Source organism: Beta vulgaris, chromosome 3, assembly GCF_026745355.1.
Source record: "Beta vulgaris subsp. vulgaris cultivar EL10 chromosome 3, EL10.2, whole genome shotgun sequence".
Classification (NCBI taxonomy): domain Eukaryota; kingdom Viridiplantae; phylum Streptophyta; class Magnoliopsida; order Caryophyllales; family Amaranthaceae; genus Beta; species Beta vulgaris.
Genome location: NC_079204.1, coordinates 21,784,409 through 21,807,143, shown reverse-complemented (window position 1 = coordinate 21,807,143; position 22,735 = coordinate 21,784,409). Strand labels below are relative to the sequence as shown.

At 35.4% G+C, this 22,735-nt stretch overlaps 1 protein-coding gene across 1 annotated transcript in view; it reads right to left on the bottom strand.

Moving 5' to 3' along the window:
* The window catches only part of LOC104889144 (E3 ubiquitin-protein ligase UPL6), a 31,700-nt gene extending 17,085 nt beyond the window's left edge, over positions 1-14,615 (bottom strand). The window contains exons 1-11 of the mRNA XM_010674296.4: positions 14,280-14,615; positions 13,946-14,125; positions 12,880-12,977; positions 12,531-12,658; positions 10,784-10,895; positions 7,548-7,725; positions 4,696-4,875; positions 3,820-4,002; positions 2,413-2,494; positions 2,179-2,297; positions 1,707-2,005 (exon numbers count right to left, since the gene is read on the bottom strand). Of these exons, the coding sequence (XP_010672598.2) occupies positions 1,707-2,005; positions 2,179-2,297; positions 2,413-2,494; positions 3,820-4,002; positions 4,696-4,875; positions 7,548-7,725; positions 10,784-10,895; positions 12,531-12,658; positions 12,880-12,977; positions 13,946-14,104 (1,538 nt within the window). The 5' untranslated portion in view covers positions 14,105-14,125; positions 14,280-14,615. The remainder of the gene's footprint in view (positions 1-1,706; positions 2,006-2,178; positions 2,298-2,412; positions 2,495-3,819; positions 4,003-4,695; positions 4,876-7,547; positions 7,726-10,783; positions 10,896-12,530; positions 12,659-12,879; positions 12,978-13,945; positions 14,126-14,279) is intronic.
* Between the last annotated feature and the right edge of the window lie 8,120 nt (positions 14,616-22,735).

Below are 22,735 nucleotides of genomic sequence, written 5' to 3'. Positions count from 1 at the left end.
AATATTTATCAATCTTTGCTTTTATTGTTTGAAAATTGATCTAGTCATTAGTTTATATTTTCAATTATGAGTTTCTTTTCACATATTTTTATGTATTTCTTTTTGGTAATGTATAACTTTCCTTATTATCTTGTAAATGAGGAAAGAATTAAGAAAATCTTTTCTTTATTCTTTTTTGTGAGATTAAGGGTATAAAAGTCCTTTCAAGAGTGGACACAATAGCTCCCCCCTTGGCTTATATAATAGAGATATGTGTGAGACAATGGAAGTATTTTATCAATCCTTGCCATAATTCATGTCCAATAATTTTCGACATACAATTCGTCTACGTTATAAACCTTGTAATTTATAAATTGTCTATCAAACAAAAATTTCTCAAACTATATAACTCTTAGTTTAGGAAGTTGATAGCTATTTTCATAACACTTGAGTGATCCATAAAATAAAATTCTTATGACCACATATAAGCACTTCAACTCTTTTACATGAAAAGACGGGGATCACGTCATAATCATATCATAATTGAACGGAAGTTGGATAGGATTACTCCCAACATTTTAGAATATGCTAAACTTTTGCTAAACACTTGAATCCCATATTAGTGGTTTGGTTTCTAAAAATTAATTTCATGTGGGATTCAACTTGTTTTTCAGGTTCCAAAAATATATCCTCTAAGTGGCCACTTAGCTTGGGTGATGGGGGAGATGGAGGGGTAAGTTTAATTTAACCTGAATATGCAAAACCAGTTACTTAAGAATATTTGAAAAGGCAGAGAACCACAATGGAATTATCCCGAGTGAATGAGAGTTGGATTATTCTTGGAAGACCATTAAGAGTTTGGATTATGCCAGTAACTTTTTCCCAATTAAAATGCACACCAAAATATTCTGATGCTGGATGATTTGATGCTGATGATTTATGATTTTTCCCTATTGCCCTTGCTTTAACATATGCCACTTCTCCCTAGCATCAACTACATCTCCCCATTGTTTTCAAAGAATAAAAAAAATATATATTCTCCCCATTTCTCTTTCACCTATTATATTTACCTCTCCCATATTTTATTCATAAGTTAGCTAGTATCAAAATCACTTCCATTTCGGGTAAACATCATGTGCACTCAAGCTAAGTTTACACAAAAAATGGTAGGGGTGTTCCTATTGAAAGTTTGAAACTGTTGCAACTTGCTACACGAACATGGATATGTATAAATCCATATAGCTGTTCAAAATCATTTAATAAATAATGAAATAATGTTTTACTAATTATCTCATCACAAAAGATCAGGACTGAAAAGATTAAGCATAGTATAAACACTACTACACTGAACAGGTACCATATTAATAAAGCTCACATTTGAAGAAGTTTGATCAAAGCCACAGCCATACAGTCTTACACTTATATCGGCACAAATTATTTGCCAATAGACCCTCAAATAACACAAATGTGTAAGCAAGTATACACCCAAACAAGAGGATGCCTGAAGAAATTACTCACTACGACTATTATGAAAGATCCATATACGAAAGCAAATGTTGAAATAAATATGAAAATGTAGAAGATGGGGTCAAAATGTAAATACATAAATGAATACAGTCAAAAGGTCAGAATAGGATCTCCCTGGCAAGAGATAATAAACAGTCTCATAAGAAAAAACTGACCAGAGACAAAAAACCAGAATTAGCACCAAATTATAAACAGCTTACTTGTATACAGGGCAGAAAACGGCCAAAGGCAACAGCCAACCAGGTACACCTTCCGGCAAGTAAAGGGATCTCTCTGCCACTATTGACCAGTTCTGAGTCTCATGACACCGCTTCATAAAGCTCCAAAGAACAGGAACAAGTGTAGTCCTGTATGCTAAGATTGTCATAATGCGTTCAAGTGGCAAGGTGTTAAAAGTCACATGCAAGAAGGCGCATGCTGCTCCAACAGCTATCACTTCTCTGTTGTCCGTACTGACTTTATCCGTGAATGAAGGAAATCCTCCAAGCAAAACATTAATCTGCAAAACAAAATAAATTTCTTTCTCTGATTAGGAATAAATTATATACATACATTCATACATATATACATATACATATATATTCTCTGTGTGAGTTTGACGGCCAAAAGTGGTGAAAGAAAATCATAAAAACAATGTTATTAAGATAAATTAAAAGCAGGTTATCAGCACACCAATTGAAGAAGAAACCGTGGGTCTATCGCGCTAGTAATCTGAGATTCCAAATCCTCACTTAAAACATTTCCACTATATTCTTCCACTTCGATCATTTCATCATCCTCCATAGTAGAATCTGAATCAAAGTTGCAAAATAGTGAGTTCAACTATAATTTACACTTGGCACTTGCAAGATTCAAAGAATAGTTTTTCATAGCAACAAAATAAAGTAAAAGACAAGAGAACCATACTCTCTGTAGTTCCTCTACTGAATGACTTTAGAGGAGGGAGCATTTCCAACAAACATGTCGCTACTCCAGCTAGGTCAACAGCCTGAGAGACAGCAAAGGGAAAAAGATAACATAAACCATCATGACTCTTGACTCATCCTAAAACATCACAACAAAGAGAACACAAGAGAATATGATCTGAACTGGTTATGAAGAAAGAATAGAAAAAACATAAATGCGTCAACAGAACCCAACATGTATCCCGCTATTAGTCAGGGACTACTACGGTACTACCGATTAAGCAATTACAATGATAACAGCATCTCAGACAGTTAAGCGTGAACAATAATCAGTTCAAAACGTCCACTTCCACAATAAACGGAATCCATATCTTATTCTATTTTCTTTTGCTTTCTTTTTTTTTTGGTGAGTGAAACCTAACAATTGATTGTTGAGTAATAAGGAGGACCAAAAGTCAGCTTAAATTCATTGACAAGAGCACTAAAAATATGAATGCTTGAATTTCCCACTACTGCTCCAGGCAGAGAATATATGTAAGCATCTCTGCTATTCTATGTCCTTTCACACCTTCTAAAACCTCAATCAATGCATTTGGCACTTTTGCTCAACTTCAAAAGGTCCCAGAAATCCCATGTTTACCCCTTTCCAAATTTCCTCAACTAGGTACATACCAGAGATCCCATGTTTACCATTTCCAAATTTCCTCAACTTTAAAGTACATACCATAAATCCATGTTTACCCTTTCCAAATTTCTTCAACTTTAAAGTACATACCAGAAATCTAAATGCATGATCATGCCCAGAACAAGACATACTATCACCATGAAAAGCTAGGCTCAACCAATACAAATACCACACATATGAAACTGAAATGTCTGATATGATAAAAAGCTTTGTTCACAATCTGCAGACTATTGCTTTCAATGTACACCACCAGATTGCTAAACAAATATAGTTTTCACACTGAACCAATCAAATTTCATCTACTACCTTCACTAGGCTCCACATATGTCTCCGATCAAAAACCAAAAAAGAAAAGGCAAGAAGTTTGTGACCTTGCCAGTCTCTGGTTTAAATCTGACAAATTCCAAACAGATACAAACACAAACATCATAAACAGAGTAACCAGGCACAACGAACTATGAAAGATTGACAGATAACGTCATAACGCACACAAATTCTGCACAAAAATATATTTACAGAATAAACATTTTTGTTCAACCATAAAAAAATCAGTAAAAATCAAAAAGAAGAAATAGATCCACACATCGCAAAGACGCAAATAAACCGGTTACATCGGCAACACATTCATGTACAACTTAAAAATCTATCATGCAGTCCATGGAAAAAATAGGCGAAAAGGTGCTGAAAAGAAAAGAAACTACGAGAACATATTAGCATCAATACCATCTCAAATGAGCAGCTAGCCTCCGACAAAGCAAGTGCGGCTGCTTCTAATACATTTCCGAGTAGACAAGCATAACTTGGATATTCAGCTGATACATCTTTTGGTAGAATGTTAGTGTGACTTCGCACATGTAATGACATCTGGTGCAAATAATGCTTGCACAACTGCTCTCTAGCAAATACCTGGAAAGATAAATAAGAAACCAAGGAAATTTGAAGTGTAGCCACAAAAAGAAGCATATATTAATGCTCCACAATTGCACGATAGAGCTAACCACCTGATATAAGAGCCATCAAGAAAGAGTTTGGAGAAAAAAATAACCCCCACAAGTTCACAGCAAAAGACATCTTGTAAGCACAGCTACAGCAGCAAAAACCAACATACATAACAATAAATTTTTAAGAGAAGACTCCTAGCTTTTAGTATAATTTCCAACCTAATTCTTTCTAGAATTCTAACATAATTGTGTGAAACTCTGGGGCCTGTGATGGAATTCTCTGATTGGCATTCAGACTAACTGAAACATTTGTGGTTATTTGCTTCATTTTTAGGATAACTTGGTATTTTAATCTATAATCTTTCTCATAATTCTTTAACAATCATTTTTATATCCCGAAATAGGAACGTTAAGTAAACATAGATTTAAACTATTAGGGCTTAATCGTAGATACTGGTTAAAAAGCAGAAAACAACGGGCTTATAAGTAACTCATGTAACTATTACGTTGTCGAGAAAGATTCATAATAAGACACAAGCAACTCTTCTAAGTACTTTCCTAACAATAGATAAGGTAGATCTATGGCAATCAAAATCACTTTGCCCAGAATGAAATCAAATTTATCTCGAGAACTTAAAAAAACCTTTAGCAAACCTACCTCTTTTAGGCGTGGAAACATCTGCCAGAAAAATGGTATCGTAAGAATTTGTGACGAAAAGCTACACCAGTGATCAGCTGTTTGGCACACGCATGGCTTCTCACCAACATGAGGTACAATTAGGGTAAGCACTTGCTCCAAGGAAGACACTTTCATCATATTCTGAGTGTTAAAACTTTCCTTCACAACATAAAGCACGTCATTTAGGTTCCTTAAACAAATAAACCAAGAAACACAGTTGCATTTTAGAATATCACTACCAAACAAAAAGAACATTTCATCACAATGATAAGGATGTAATACAAAGTAAATTATTCACAGTGACTTGTTAAGAACACAATATGTGAAGAAATGCCAAAACTAAAAGAGAGTGTATCTATGAGATGTGTGCACATCACATCAACAATGATATGGTGCAAGCCCAACTTCTTGCAATCTTTGTTTAAATGCCCTTGTAGGAACTCCTTACCTTTCTCCTAAACTGAAGGTTTTGTAAGTGGGCCTTGTTTGGTTTAATTAGTATCTCTTCGGCTTTAGGAAAAGGGTCTTATATGGTCTCAATTTGTTAATTTTGCACTTATGGGTACACTCCATAAAGCAATATCCACTTCATTATGAAGAACGAGATAAAGACCAAACTCTGCATCTTTGTAACTCATGATACAGACATTACATAACAAGTCAAATCTGCAAATTATCAAGAATATTTAATCATCCAAAACGGCCACCCAAAAGCTCTTCAACAGTGCCACAGGGCGCAGGCAAGATTCTTTAGTCAAAGAAAAAATAAAAACCTAAACCTAGGAAACCATAGTAAAGAGTAAAGAGTAAAAAGTAAAGACCCAGACATCCAAACATGGCATTCCCAAATAATGGCTAAGATCTTGAGAATTACTTCATTATGACCTTCCCAAATCATGGCCTGTGAAATAGAACCATGGTGTGAAGTAGAATGAATGAAGCAAGAAGAATCTTATGCCCTTACATTCAGTATCCTCATCTGTTTTCAAAACCCCCATACACCGAAACAAAATGCATCAAAAAAGCCATGCTGACAACTACACGACTTTGCAACTTATCTAAACACACATGACTTCTGTGTGCACATTTCTTGCCCATAAAGAGTTATAAAATAGAAAGGAAGAACAAAATATTTGTTATCTTGTGTGGTCCTAACTTACAGTGTAATATACTAATATTCAACTAATTTCGGCTCACCTGAACTTATCTAAACGCAATTTTATGAGTTATAACTTATCTGAGCTTATTTTAATTACTTATTTGAACTTAACTCATTTTTTCTGGAGTCTAAAAAGTTGTATAGGACTAAACCTTAGTAGAAGCAACCCCCTGTTCTATATCCTCTTAGTGTCCCACGCTCCCCCACTGTCTCTTTGCAACAGATGGTGCTGCTTGGCCAGAACAGCAAAGATTCATCAGAGGAAGGAGGTAAGTGCAAGAATGTCATATACATCTTCATAATCAAGGCTTGCGCTGGCTTCTCTCTCCCGACAAGCGGAGGTTCAGAGAAACGTAGATCAAGAAGAGAAGAGGTAATACAATATGGAAGATAAAATTGAGCAGCTAAGAAAAAATTCCAGCTGTGGCATAAGGAGAGAAAAGAAAGAAGGTGTATTTAAAAAGGATAATTAATGGTAGAAACAAAAGAGAAAACGCAAGAAATCAAAAAAAAGAGAGAAAAGGAACATATCTAAGGCCTAGATCTTCGCATCAAATATCAATGGTGAAGGCATCACTAGTTATCCCTTCTAGTTTACACAAAATGCAGTTGTTTAAACTTTAAGATTTAAGATGTAGAATGGTAAAAGTGATAAGAGTGCATATAACAAGTTCCTACATGCAAACAAGCTGAACCACATTCATGTTTCTTCTTTTACAATGCACTTTTTAGAGCATTAACGGCTCAAATGTAAGATGTTGAATGTGATAGAGTGCACACATGAGTTATTACATGTAAACAAGCTGACTGATACTCTTGTTTCCTTCTGTTAGATATCTAGAGTACGCCAGAAAAGGAAATTTTTATCAGAGATAAGCAACGAGCTATGTTACTGAGCTACTAGAGTCAGACTCTGTTCAGATGTGAGACTGGCCTTTCTATGACAACTCCGCATTTCTATGCCCAAAATGAAGTGTCAAGCCCCCACACCCTTGTCTCCGTATCTGATTACTTAATCTTATATGACAAATGAGAATATCGAAAAATCAAGGATCATAGGTGACAAATCTAGCAGAGGAAAGGCAAAAATAGTATGAAACAGTGCCTACAGAATGCATATGTTACAAAGAGCAAGCAGATAAAAAAGAAACCAAAAATTACATTGCTTTATTTGACATCAATTAGTAATAAGGTCCTCTTTCTGATAGAAATTTTATATCCCAATTTTGATCACACTATATAAATCCCAACCACGGGTTATGCTACAATAATCCCGGCTATAGAACGTGCCTTCTCAAATGAACCCAAGTGACCTAGAACTTGGTATCTAGTTGTTTTTTGTCTTGTTCTTCCCATTTTTTCCCTTTCTCTCTTGTTACCTCCCCTACAGCCTTACCTAACAATGTAGAGCTTCACATATCATCATTTAACCTCCTAATAATTTCAGGTCAGTAGATCATTTTGAGAACGATCCCCCAATTGTTGGGATTATCATGGGATAACCCACAGTTAGGATTATTATCACGAGAAGATCAGCCTTAACTGGATTAATCATGTAAATTATTCAGTCATTCCCAAAAATAATGCTCGAAAAGATTGTCATGTAAAGAACGGATAACACTGACACCGAACAAGATACCATCAGCTTTAAAGATGTGATAAAAATGTATACCTTGGCAGCAAGAATTATCTCTCTAAATAAGGTAAAGATACTTCTGTTAAAAAGATAGCAAACTGTTCCACAAGCCCATGGAAGTTTGGGATCAATCAACCTAGCAGTAGCTTCCAGCAAAACTGTTAAGATGTGTGAATTGGATTCTGAACAGGATGATTGTTTCTTGAATCGACTCCTGCAAAAAGAAAAAAGAATGAGAACACTGTAATGAGGAAGACTTTATGAAGTTACTTTCATGGTATCATCGTGAATAAAGAGACAGTGTACGATACTTAATGACATGTGATTTTAGAAAACCTTCACCCTAGAGGAAAAGAAAAAAGTCTCCACATCAATCGATAGTGAACCTATATGCACAGTAGATACTTGTGAACTTGTGTGAAACCAACAATCTACCGAGTGACCAACAAAGAGACGAGAGAAAGGGGAGAAGAAGATGTGAACGGTGAACCTGGATTATCCTTAGTCCAATCATATTCGATCCCCTTTTAGGGGTAACAAAAGAAGAAATTTTCGTATCAAAATAACACATACAGACTTCGACCACAAAGTCAAGCCTAAGAGAAATACAAGAGGTGCAAATTAAATCTTCTTTTTGGGAGGAGGGAAGTGGGAATGAGATGCGCACTGCTAGTCTGGTATATGGCATGAGCTATACACCACCTTCTACAAGGGCCTCCATAGCAATCTAATCAGGTGTGAAGCACCTAAGACCAATATAACCCAGCAAACTTACCTAGAAAGTGGAATGTTCAAAATGTTATCCCAACATTATTGGACAAAGAGTTATTTTTTCATCTCATTTAGATATGCACCTGAATCCTAACAATATTCTTTATCTTAAAAGGTCAGAGGTGCACCAAGGTGCAAACGGTCTTGGAGCCTAAGCACAAGGCGCAAGCCTAAAGTACGTGCATCCTACAGGCTAGGATTTTCCAATTTTGCTTCACGGGATTAGAAAGTGAAAGAACCCAATTATAAGTGATATTCAAAATAATTTCTTTATTGAAGATGAAAAGTTAACAGTTAAAAATACTCAAATATGAAAGAAGCCATTTGAAAAAAAATAAATTGGAGAGGGGGAAGGGCTCATATGTCTGTCTCAGTAGTCATTCTTCACTGAGTTGCTAATCAGGGGAGTGGGGACAGTGGGACACCAACCACTAATAATTAAACTAAAAAGGGAAAATAATAATAAATTTCTGTGACAGGTAGAGATCAAAGAGGAAGGGAAAAAAAAAAGGACTAGGAGCTGAAATTTGTAGATCCAAGAGAGAAGGATGTAAAGGGTGACAAAAATAGACTGAAGAAAGAAAATGATTCCCGCGAAGATCGAAGAAAGAGGGGTACATCCAAGATAGAGAGAACAAAACTTATCTTGAAAAGCTCTACTGATGTCAACCAAAGGCCCTGATGCCAAATATTACACATCTCTGACAAGAGAGTGACCTTTAATATACCTGATCTGCAAATTAGAAGTTTCTCCGGATTATTAATGCAACTAATTTAGTGATTTTGCCTGAATATGAATGTTAAAGCTTAAGTAAGCTATAATAAGAAAGGATTTGGGTCTTCTCTATTGTTTTCAAATCAGATCTCCTCTCTCTCTCTGTCTCTCTCGCACATTTCAATAAAAAGAATTCAAGCGCGGATGGAGACGTGCATATCTCATCGTCTGTGGTAGGTCATATATAGTTACGCCTAACTTTTCTGACGCAGATTTTCTAGTGTTTGGATCCACCCCTTGCTCAGACGCACCTTGGACATGCTTTTTAAAGCTAAGACAACGTTGCATCTAACATATACATTTTGCAGCAATTGTGTCTTATACTATGTGCTAGTAACAATAAAGTTTTGTCTCTTAAAAACACCATCTTCTGATTCTCTGGAGGCATACAAGCAAAGAGCGCAATTTATAAAGCAAATTATTATTAGTAAAATTAGTCACTTGAATATAAACAAAAGCTGGCAAGGAAACCACAATCTCCAAATCTAAGAAATTTACCCCATATGTCCAAACCAACTACATTAACTGTCTGCCAAAATGTATTCTTCAATAATCCCAACCCTATGTACCATAAATACACAAAATTTAAATGAACACACAGACCCATATGCAATCTGGGTTCTGAACCCATATCCTGATGGTAAACACATTCCATTTCAACCACAGCAACACAGTAGATAAATTTCCTCTGCTTCAAGTGTACATTGTTTTTCTAACAGATATTCTCATCCCAATAATGCTTCCACATCAGAGCTAAAACGTAACCCATTTTGTTGTGATATTGATCTTCTAATTGATGAACAACAAGGGCCAAAATACTATAAGAGTAGCATGGAAATTTGGCATAATATTTGATAGTTCAATGATCAATGCTTCATCTGGATTTAAATTAATGCAATGTATTATATAAGAAAGAAATCTACTATTAGAAATACCAGACCAATATTTTCCCCTAAAATTGCTTTTCTACTTTTTTTGTAAGCCCTGCTTTTGTAACTTGCCAGTTTTGAAAATGTTTTTCTCTCAGCAAGTTTAACATAAGAAACATATATACTATAGTGGTCTGAAAATTGCATTATTGTAAAATACCTTGGCCCTCCCAAATCCTAGTAGATGAATGCTATCCTGTTGTGTCTAAAACCGTAACAAGAGTATTTAAACCTAAGAGGACCCACAGTCATCCAGATGCAACAGAAAATATCACGCCAATAACACTCCAAACTGACAAGGGAACTTCTAACAATAAATCCACAGCATGCAACCCAAAGCAAAAACCCTTTAGCAAGCTGTCCAAAGTTTGCTACTGTTTTTAGAATGTAATGGTTGGTTATATCCTAATTTGCGAATATATAATTCGTTACAATTTTGCGGAAAAATGATAAGGAACTTCATTGCCACTACAGGCATATGTTTTCTGGAGATACCTTTTTGCCAAATACATATGAGAGCAAAACCAAATGATTGACATTAAAGTTCTACTATTTTTATTTTTCATCTGGTGATGAGGGCAAGCCCTATAACATTTTTATCTGGGAGGATATATCCTTGGCAAAATACCTTTCCATCTCTCTCCAAATAGTTAGCAACTCTCTTTACCATCTCTCTCTTGATTTAATACGAAGCCAGAAGAGAAAGATAAAGCATAAATCAACTTGACCCCGAAACAAGAATTCCGAAATAAAAAATTTAATTCAATACATTCTACAAGCCATTTTACCAAACGAACCTATAAGCATGAACAGCACGAATACACCCATAAGACAGCTGCTTCACCCTGTAATCAACCAAACTGCGGTTTGATGAATAAGCCATTCCTGTAAACAACGTAATGACATCCCCTACAAAACATTTAAAATTATCAGCATTGATCACAAAAGAAATGGGATCATTGATACAGAACAAAATCTACCTGGTGAGGGCATAAAGAGTATAAAAACAATACTATTGATTGAGGCTTAAAGAGGCAATCATAATTTTGAAAAAGCCTCTGACTGAGTGATCTCTAAGACACACATACATATCCTACTTCCTCATACTTTGCCTTCAGTAAATTTGAAAAGGAAAAACAAAGAAAAAATGTTCAAGAGCTTGTCGCTCACTAAAGCTTCCATCTTTTAGATAGACAACACGATTAAAGGCTCCCTCTGTATAAAAGTATATGTCACATTGTCTCAACTCCTCATAATCAAGGGGAGGAAAAAAACATACTCATCTTTCAGGATATGACATGATTTAACACATAGGCAATCTAAATCATAGTAGTTGGGTACTTGTGTTATTCCCAGCTCACCCACACTCTTCCCAGCTTCCCGCCACTTATTCTAAGCAAGGTAATATTGGAAAATCCCAATCATCAACTATATTAGAAAAAATTATAAATTCTTCAAACATTTTAAAATAGTATATGTGCCTAGTATTTTCATGAAGAGGAGCAATATCTATCTTTAAATGTCCCATCCCCATATTTTTGTCAAATCAAATTTATTTTTCCAGGATACGGAAACATAATAGATCATCCTATCTTAAAACTAAAAGAAAGACTGTTAACATCCAGTGCAACAATATACTATCCACCCTTCATAGAAAAACGTAAACTGCCTCCTATATGTATAGCACAAAGAGACACAAATTTTCTTTCAAAGACATGGCCCACAATTCCCACAGTTACCCAGCTCTGCGGACAGCTCATTACATGATACAGTGAAATCAAAGCCTACTAACCACATACACTAAAAGTTCATTATATCATCAAGGAAATAGCTCTTTCAATCCATACAGCCTTTTAGAGACTTTTTTTCATTTAAATTCTCAATATTTCTAATAAAAGCACTAACAAAATCCTTGTCAGCTACAAAAGCCTAGAAGGAAACCTATAAATGAGACAGAATCACATTGTTCATGCAAGCTCGTGAACCGTAGAATAAATCCCAATCAACACGGTTAATATAGACTCCACATGCCTGGTAAAAATGGAAGGTTATAGAGCATTACCCTTCAAGGCTTCATCGTTCAATCACATTAACAGCCAGTATATACAATTATACATACACCATAAGCTTGGGTACTAACCATATCATCTAAAGTCTAGACCACCAATCGTTTCTTCTCCAATTAATTTCCACTCAGCCTTTGCACAAATACCTCTAGTTTGACACAGAATTTGGAGAAATAGCAAAACAAGTGCTCCTAGATATGATCAAAAGGAGCAGAAAAGAACCATCAACAGAATCAAGCTTTATAAGCATTAAACATCCCCCAACAACCTATGTCAGATATGTGAAGGCCTTCAAAGTAATTCAATTACGGAAACAAAAGATAAAAAGCATGAAACACCAAGATAATGTACACTCCCAAGTTACTAACTGAGACCCTTAATGCCACAACACAACAAACCATTGAAGCACAAAAAACAAGAAACTAATAACAATATTCGAACAGAAGTTGAATACAGGAATAAGTAACTAGAAAATCACCACTATCTTGAGCAAAAGCCTGAAGTAGTCGGCAAGTCTCCGCAAGAGCAAAAAGATCTTCCTCATTTCTCGGATTGAAAAAAAACAATAATTCACAGAGAAACCTTGAATCTGGATCAAAACAATGTCTGCAGAAGCAAAACATATATTATACATCAAAGTGTCAGTGAGGGAGGGGGGAGAAGAGCCGAGTACAATATTTAACCTTCACCTAAAATATAACAATTTTCAAACACACGATGATACAAACAGTGAACCAGGCAACCAAAGAGGCGACCAAGGATACAAAAGAAAGAAAGAAAGAAAAACAGATACATTGGAGTAGAAAGTAAACATATATCATCTTTACCTGCCAACATTCTGGCAACGCTTCCCATATTTAACAAAAAACTGCTCCCGCATCTTTTGGTGTTCAACTTCAACAGCCTTCCAGGCTCTGTAGCATTTCTGCAAATAATAACCATGTGTTGATCAAGTGCCTAAAAGGATACGTACAAAAGGCTTTTGCAGCTCACTTGGACTACCAACTAAAATGAACTAAAGGGGAGGGGAGACCAAAAAATGCTTCAGAGAAGAAACATGAGCAACATGTAGATGTAGAGGTCTAAAATGTTAATTAAAAACGTCAAATAAGCTCTCTCTCTCTCTCCAGACATCCTACTGACAAGGAAAACGAAGCAATTCTATAGATGGATGAAGTTGCTCATCAAGTCTAATGATAAGTCTAAGCATGATCATCTAACATATAGCTGCGTGATGAGCATGTTATATTCTTTTTTTTCAAAATTGTGCATTTGCTTTCAATCAAAAACTTCTGCAACTAGCTCAAAGACCAGATAGCTTGGAGCTCTCTACTGCAACCACCGGACAACCTAAGGTTCCTCCTAAAGCTTTTGTGCTCAGAAAGTTAGCAAGGGAAGACTCTGAGCAACATAGTGTAAGGCAAGAAGGTAACTTTGATCCAAAGCAAGCTCATTTATCATAGATTAGGACGTGGTATCCGCATAAACGCAATAATACGGCATGAAACACAGCCTTCCACTAGCAATATATCACACCATTAGAGGCATAAGATACATATCATAATAGTGACTTCCGCATACATAAAAAAGTCAGCCCAAAAACAAAATCATAGCCACAAAATTAACTAAAATAAATTTCTGGAGCAAGTACATATCAACTTCACTCATCCCAATTTCCACCCATAAACTTCATTTTTCATTAATCAATCATCAATTCAATAAATCATAAAGAAAGTAAAGTACATGAAAATGCAACAATACATTATAAACCCAACATAATTTATCGACCTGAACATCACTAAAATACCCACAAAATAATGTTCCAAAAATTCAATAAATTCATCCATACAATGGTCTACAAAAATACAAAAAATTAAATAAAAACAAACAAACCTGAATTTTAATAGCAGCAGAATTCTGTTCACGTTGAAACAATCTACGTTTTCGCTCCAACCGAGTTTGCTCCAAAAGCTTTTGCCTATCTCTCTCCTTAGAGCTTCGACCCCCCAAATCGACCCGCTTTCGAGACGATGGATCGCCCGAAAAAAACATTCTCTATTTTTACCCTCTTCTCTAAAAATCAAATAAACCAAAACCCACAATTAATCAAATGCAATGACAATGAAATTTACATAGAAAATGGAAATTATAGTAATTAAGCTGGAGAAAAAGATGGTTTTTCTTCAAAATAAAGATATTGAGGGTTTTTCCGATTGATCGCTGATACCTTAGTTTGCCCTAAAAAACAAGTTTTGATTTTCACTTTGCTTCTTCTTATACTGATGTTTTGGAAAAGCAAAGATTTTGGAAGTTTTGTTGGAAATGAGTGTTGGATACAATTATAAGTACTTGGAAAATTTTATTTTTTTTTCCTAATTGCGCCTGTTCTTAAACTTGTCTCTCCCTCTCTCTCTCTCTCAAACTCTCTGTAAATTTTCCGAAAGAGCTCACGATTGGACTTGATTTTGTAAGGAAATTTCAAGAATTTCATGCACACCAATAGTCCGATACTAATAGTTTTTTTTTAATTAGGTTTTAGCAGTGGTTAGCAAAAGCAAATATTTGTACTTCGTAGCTTTTGTGAGGGTAATGGTTAGTGGAATATATATTTTATATTTAAATTATGTTTGAGTTTTTTTTTTTTAATAAGGAAAACAGACTGAGACTGACACCCTAGTTTGGGGGCCAGCCTAAAACATCCTTTCAGATGATAAGGAAAAGATCCATACAGTACGGGGGGAACCAGTACACTAAAGAGGGGTAGTCGTGGGCCTTCTTGGCCATAAAGTCAGCCGCCTTGTTTGCTTCCCGAAAGCAATGACGAAACTGACAATCCTAGAACCGACGAGAATTATGTTTGAGTTTTTTTTTTTAATAAGGAAAACAGACTTAGACTGACACCCTAGTCTGGGGCCAGCCTAAAACATCCTTTCGGATGATAAGGGAAAGATTTATATAGTACGGGGGGAACCAGTACAGGTAAGAGGGGTAGTCGTGGGCCTTCTTGGCCATAAAGTGAGCCGCCTTGTTTGCTTCCCGAAAGCAATAACGAAACTGATGATCCTGGAACCGACGAGAATCCTCACCTGCATCTTTCACAATATTAGAAATCTCCCATGGAATATGCCAAGAATTCTTCATAGAATTAATGACAATAAGGTTATCTCCTTCAACTATAATATGCGAGATATCAAGAGATATAGCTCCTTTAACACCTTCTCTAAGGGCCCAAGCCTCGACTTGAACAATAGAAATGTGAGGCCCCAAAGACTTAGCCCCAGCTAGCTAGCAAAACCTCACCATTACTATTACGAATAACAAAACCTAAAGCAACATTGCCAGTGCTATCTTTAGAACCATCAAAATTGAGCTTACAGAAATTAGCGGGAAGGGAGGACCAAACAAGATTGGGACCTGCTCTGGCAACCTTCGAAAAAGGCTTGATGATAGTAGGGGAAGGAACAATGATATCCTTCCCACCTTCAGCAGCAGACTTACTCCACTGAGAAAAAAAAGCTGCTAATCATAAAGCTAACCCTATGAGGGGAGAAACCTTCATCATTAAAAATAACTTTATTTCTGATGAACCAAATAAACCACCACACAAAGGCCAACTTAGAAATAGCATCAGAATCAAGAACAGAATGACACACCTCAATCCAATACCGAAAAGAGGAGTAGTTAGACAAGTTAATATTACCCGGGAGACTAGGCCAAGCATCACAAACTTGGAGACAAGCAAAAACCTCTAACGTAAACGGGCACTGAAAACAAAGATGAGAGATAGACTCTGAGGCATTACAACATAACACACATTGCTGAGGAACAAAAACTTTGCATTTTTCAAGCCTATCCTTAGAGGGAAGCCCATCATGACAAGCTTCCCATAAGAACATTTTAATTTTAGGGGGGACTTGAAGCTTCCATAACCAAGCAAATTCCACTTTCTCAAAATTTGGATTAAAAACACCCTGAGCTAAAAGTGACCTTGTCTTGACTGAATACTCATCGTCAGCAGTCAAACCCCAAACCAGAGAGTCTTTCTGAGAAGACAAAGGGAGATAATAAGAACATATCCTAGAAACAATATGTGAGGGAACTAACGAACCAATCTTGATTCGGTCCCACCCCCCAAACTCGTCCATAAGATCACTAACCCTAAGGTTTTCTGACCCAGGAAGAGGACTAACCACCATCCTAATAGGATACTGGAACACCCAATTGTCATCCCAAAAACTGATATCTCTACCATTCTCTACCTGCCATCTTAAACCCTTTTTAAACAAAGGCCTAATAGACATGAGTTTTTTCCATTGCCAAGACGCAACTGAGGAGATTTTATGAGTAAGAATATCTTGAGATTTAATATACTTCTTTTTAACCAAATTAACCCATAAATTATCTTTTAGCTTGATAAGTTTCCAGAGAAGTTTCATCTGCAAAGCTACATTATTGACATCAGCTTTCTGATGCCCAAACCCCCATATTGTTTAGGAAGACAAATTTTGTCCCAACCAATCAAATTTGCAGTCTTGTTAAGATTATCTTTATTCCAAAAAAAATTCCTATAGCATTTATCCAAACTAGAGAGAATTGGCTTAGGAAGATAGAACTTTGCATCTGATAATTAGCTTGAATTAGGACCGTTCTACCTGCTTGCGATAGGGAATTCGCTTTCCACTTAGGCAACTGGCGAACCACTTTACAACAAACTTTCCCAAAAGTTTCCTTTGTGACTTGAGAATCTATAATTGGGCAGCCTAAGTACTCTCCTAAATTGTCTACCTCAGGCATACCCAACGTAGAAGCAAAATTAATTTTGGAAGAATCTGGAACATTCGGGGAACATTGAAAAGCGGACTTATGAAAATTTACAAGTTGACCAGACATAGAACAATATTTATCAAGAATCCGCTTAATAGTAGAGTAACTAACTTCAGAGGCCCTAGCAAAGATCACAGTATCGTCTGCAAAAGTAAGGATACAAACACCAGATTTTCCTATAGAGACTCCAATTGGCTTGTCTCTTTGGGCATTAGCCGCAGAGAGTTGCCTAGCAAGGAGCTCCCCACAAAGAATAAAGAGATAGGAGATAGAGGGTCACCTTGACGAATACCTCTAGAAGGGATGAATCTATCACCCGGGATACCATGGACTAGCACCGAGAAAGAAGGAGTTGAGATACAACATTTAATCCTTTCTACCCATTGAGAGCAAAAACCCAACTTTCTAAGAGTAACTAATATATAATTCCATTCTAACCTATCATAAGCTTTTTCCATATCGAGCTTAATAGCTATTCACCCCTCAGAACTAGATTTTTTACTGAAAGAGTGAAACACTTCATGAGCTATTAAAATATTATCTAAAATAACACGTTCAGGAACAAAGGCACCCTGAAGGAGGTGGATGATTTTTCCAAGGACTGATTTTAAGCGATTAGTAATGACTTTAGAAATTATCTTATAAATTGTGGAACAAAGACTAATAGGTCTAAAATGATTTGCACATGAAGGATTATCTATTTTAGGAATGAGAGCAAGAAAGGTGTGATTAATTTCTTTCAAAATATGCCCAGAATGAAAAAAAGCTTTCATCGCTCTTACAACTGAATTTCCAACAAGGGTCCAATATTTTTGAAAAAAGAAAGGAGGAAATCCGTTAGGACCAGGAGATTTATCAGGAGCAAGATCGAAAACTACATCTTTAATCTCTTCGGGTGAGACTATTGCTACAAGCAAAGCATTATCTTCATCTCAGATAATAGGAGAGAGAAGACTAAAATCAACCTCTTCATTAAAGTTACATAAAGGGTTTGAGATAAACCTTTTAGAAAATTCCTTTGAAATTTGACTAGAAGTAGTCGCTGGAGATGAGATTATTTGACCCGATTCTATTGTAAAACTTTTAATTTGATTTTTGTTTCTCCTTATAGACGCATGAGTATGATAATATCTAGTATTAGCATCCCCAAGATGAAGATAGATAGCCTTACTTTTTTGTTTCCAATATTCATGACTAAAAGATAACAATTTTTCTCTTTTTTGGAGAAATCGATCTTGCTGTAACTTAAGAGAGGAACACAAAGGATTAACTATTAGATTAGCTTGAATATCAACCAGCTTAGAATCTACAATTCTAAGCTATCTAAAAACTATTATTTCATTATTTTGATAATGACAAATAATTAAAGTTTATTTGATTTTAGTTTATTTGATTAGTCCGTTTTTAGTTTATTTTGTTAGATTTAATTTCGTGTGTTTTAGATTTATTCTTTCTGTTTTGATTGTTTTATTTTAGATTTATTCTTTCAGTTTTAATTAGTTTATTTATTTTTAGACTTCACAAATAACATGTTAAATGACTTATGAAGAATTGATTAGGAGTTTAATCAAGATTAAGTTGTTAAACCTTATTTGTGACAAGCCGTTAATATTATGGAGGTAAACAAGTTGATATATTATGATTCCATAATATTCTGTTTAGTTAGTTTGTGTGCAGCATTTTTGTTTTCCTATAAACGAGGAGCCGCCAAAAACTAACCTAAGCAAGTGCCCCAAAATAGATGCGTTGAGGTAGTTCCTACAATTTAGGAACCACAACAACCAACCTATTAACAAGGCGTGTGAACGTGGAAGTGCGCGTGTGTTAGTGGCTGAGATTGTGGAAGCCTAACTAACTAACTGCTAACGGTAAAAATTCAACGGACATATCAATGGGAGAAGTGGCTGAAGCTACGTGTGATCATGGAGAAGATCATGGAGAAGATCTTGGAGAAGATCGTGGAGAAGAACTCGAGAAGATAGGTCTCTACAAATAGCTATTTGTAAAGATCTTTTTATGCAGGCTTTCAAAATTTTCTATGTAATATTTTTAGTGAAAGTACATTCAGTTTTCTTCTTCTTAGCAATTGATGTATTATAGATTGGGTTGAGTGAATCTAAGTCTGTAATCATTTTGAGAGAAAAAGAGAAAGAGAAAGAGAAAAGATTTCGAGTGAAGTCAAGTGAGAAAGTCAACTGTTCAGGGGGAACAAGCTGACAGAGAACCAGTTCCTAGTGGAACAGAGTAGGTCCAAGTTTAGGTTGTACAAAAGAGAGTCTTTTGGCCTAAAGTTATTAAAGAGAATTGAGTCAAAATCCCTCGTGGTCAAGGTTTTTCTTCCTATTGGGCCTAGGAAGTTTTCCTTGTGAAAATCTCGTGTTCCTAGTTCTTTCTTATTCATGCAATTATTTCTTTCTTGTTCAATCATTCTTTTATTTTCGCAAAAAGATTGAAAATCTCTCCAACTACAATTCACCCCCCTCTTGTAGTTGTTTAAGTGTTTGTCCAAGACTAACAAAAACATTCCCAAATTGAGACCTATTCCAGTTCTTTGATTCCTCCTTTAATAATTTACATTTCTTTACAAGATTAAACATATGAGATCCATTAAAGCGAGTGCACCACATTTTCTTAACAAGGGTATCATATTATTACCTTGGCACCACATTTTTTCAAATCGAAAAGGAGGTGATTTTATACTTTTATTCTTCGTTAAATCTAGGGAGACTTGGCAGTGGTCCGACGAAGTAAATGGATGATGGATTAATTTTGCCTGAGGGAAGCAATTAAGCCACATGGGACTAGCTACCCCTTTATCAATACGCTCCAAGATATTATTTGGGCCTGCTCTTTTTTTGCGCCATGTATATCTTGAACCCAGGAAAGGAAGCTCAACACAAGAAATTCGAGATAAAAGATTTCTCATATTTCGAAGTCTGTTAGAGTTAAAGGCAGCACCCCCTAATTTATCTTGTTCATAACTAATATCACTAAAATCGCCAAAAATAAAAAAGGGGGAAGTTAAAGAGTTTACATAATCAAATATCTCGTCCCAAAACTCTGCTTTGTGCTCATTTTTGGGAGGTGCATACACAAAGATAATAACAAAAGACAAATTATCATTTAAGAGAGTAATGTTACTAGCAATAAACCGAGAAGCTTTATGTAACACTATTAGATTAAAAGGAGACTAATTACAATCTTTCTAAAACAACCATAATCCACCTGCCAGACCAAGAGTGGGCACATAATCAACATACTGAAACCCACATTGAGTTGTTGTGATAAGGGGGGGGGGAGCTTTAGACTTAACTTCACAACCATGAATACTTTAATGGAGTTACTTGAACAAAAATCTTTGATAGATATCAGTCAAAGAGTTCTTTTTTAACACACCTCTAATATTCCAAAACCCAACAATCATAATTATTTAATAAGGAAAAATTCGAACCAGAATTTAGCTCGCATGGGGGACTGTGGGAAGCACTCAAGTGAGTGACAACCTGTACAGTAATATAGCAATACTTAACATGATTTTTCAGTAGAAGATGCTTTTGTAAGAACATACGACTAAGAAAAATGAGCGCCTTTAGAAAAAAGACAAAATGTAACCGGGAAGCCTTGTTTTATAGATGCAATAGAGCTATAATTTGCAACCTCATCTTAGCTCGAAATCTAGAAGTGGAAAACATTCACCTGATCAGCCAAGAGAATAAAAGGTCACAAAACATAACCAAAATTCTAAACGGCAACATCAGATTAGGTAGATGTCTAGAAGTGGAACTCATCCACCTAATCATCCAAAAGAATACAGGATCATGACCTTTAAACCATCTATTTTCATACAAAGATAATACAAACATTTTTTGACTATAATCAGAGAGGATTTCTGAAAGCAGGATCTGCATCAAGGCCTATTGACTAAATATTTATGATAGTTTTTTTTTAAATCAATAATTTAAACCGTTATTTATTTTGACAATTATTAACTAACCGCTAAATACGAACCACTAATAGCTAATAGTACAGTTTTATACTTCCTCTGTTTCTTATTATATGAATTATATTGATTTGGCGCAACTTTTTTTTTTTGACAGGAGATTGGGCACAATTTTGACTATCAATATCGAACATATACATAATTTTTATTCAATGATTTCATGTAAAAATATATTTTAAATTTTTTTTTCTAACGAATTAATCTACTAACGAAATTACTCTAATCTTTAGCATTCTAAGATAACTATTAGTTACCTGGAACGTCGGGAGAAGAGGTGGGCCTAATGAGATATTCAAGAGCTATGCGTGCAATCCAAGTACACTTCAAACACTAAAGTATCACGAATAATAATTGTGTAAGTGAAAGAAGTAGAAAATATTAATAACAATTTAATGAGAACAAATGAGAAGTAGAAAAATTAGAGAAAATCTTGGAATAGCCGCGTGAAATGGAGGAAATGTCAGCAATATTTTTCTGAGACTTGGTGATTAAAGGGGATGATTTATGGAGGGTTAAATGATTATTTATGATGGAGGTTATGGGAGTTACAGAAAACAAAGAGACAACAAATTAAAGGAAGAAATTTCTTCCATTCTCCACCATATGGCCGGCTGCCATAATGTCAAGCCCACATAAATTTTAGTCCTTTTCATCCACAATCCAAGTGATAAAAGGTCCATTAAGCGATAAAACGATAAATTTCTAAATCGCGTATAAACTTAAAGATAATTTATCACAATAAAATAATATTTACAAATTATATTATAAATATAAATATAATTCACATCATAAGCACATCGAATAACAAAAATATTTCAGCTCCCAATAAATTTTAAAAAACAAAATCATCAATTAAAAGAAAATATTAGTTTTAGGGAAAACTTTTGTAAAAAACTAGGAGCAAAATTATGGGGTATTATAATTTTCCCTTCTTAAATAAAGTTTCATCCTCGAAACTTTGGAAACACCAAACAAACAAAACAAACACACAACGAATATCTGAAACGAATAATTTCGAATATTTAAGTTGCATCGACTCTTTAGTTTTCCATGTGGCTTCTTCGTACTTCTGACTTCTCCAAAGTACTTTAAGCAAGGAAATCACCTTTGAGCACGATTCTGGTGGTACAAAATTAGAATTGGTCGCTCCTCAAATGTCAAATTTTGCTCGACAGACTCGACAGGAATCACATGCGAAGGATCACTACGATACCTGCGCAACTGCGACGCTTGGAATACATCATGAACCTTCGACAGCTCTGGCGGCAAAGCCAAACGATACATGGCCTCCCCAATTCTCTCAAGAATCTCATAGGGACCCACATACTTCAGACTCAATTTGCCCCTTTGACCAAATCGCATCACCACCTTCATAGGAGAAACCTTAAAAAGCACCTCGTATCCTAAATCAAAGCTAGGTAATAGGTTTTCGTCGCAAATCTGCATACAACTTCTGCGTTCCTTAAGCAGCCTTCATCTTAGCCTGAATCACTTTTACTTGCTCAATAGTATCTTGAATTAACTCTGGCCCTAAAATCAATGAATCCCATACGGAGCCATTTAAATACTAGTGTAACACCCCGATAATTCTTTATTCTTATTATAAAATACCTTTTTCTCATAAAACACCAAGAATTACCAAAGTATTATCGCTCGTGTGATAACGTATCGACTTATTCAGAATTCTGCAGCAGAATAAATAGATAGCTTTGAAAACATAATTAAACTTAGTCAACCACAAAGTCAACTCCAAACTGAACTATAGTCAAACCAACATAAAGTCCAACTACTAATATAACCAAACCAAAAGTACTTAAGTATGAAAGAAGTTTAGTGTTGACCCTTGAGTTTTGAAGATG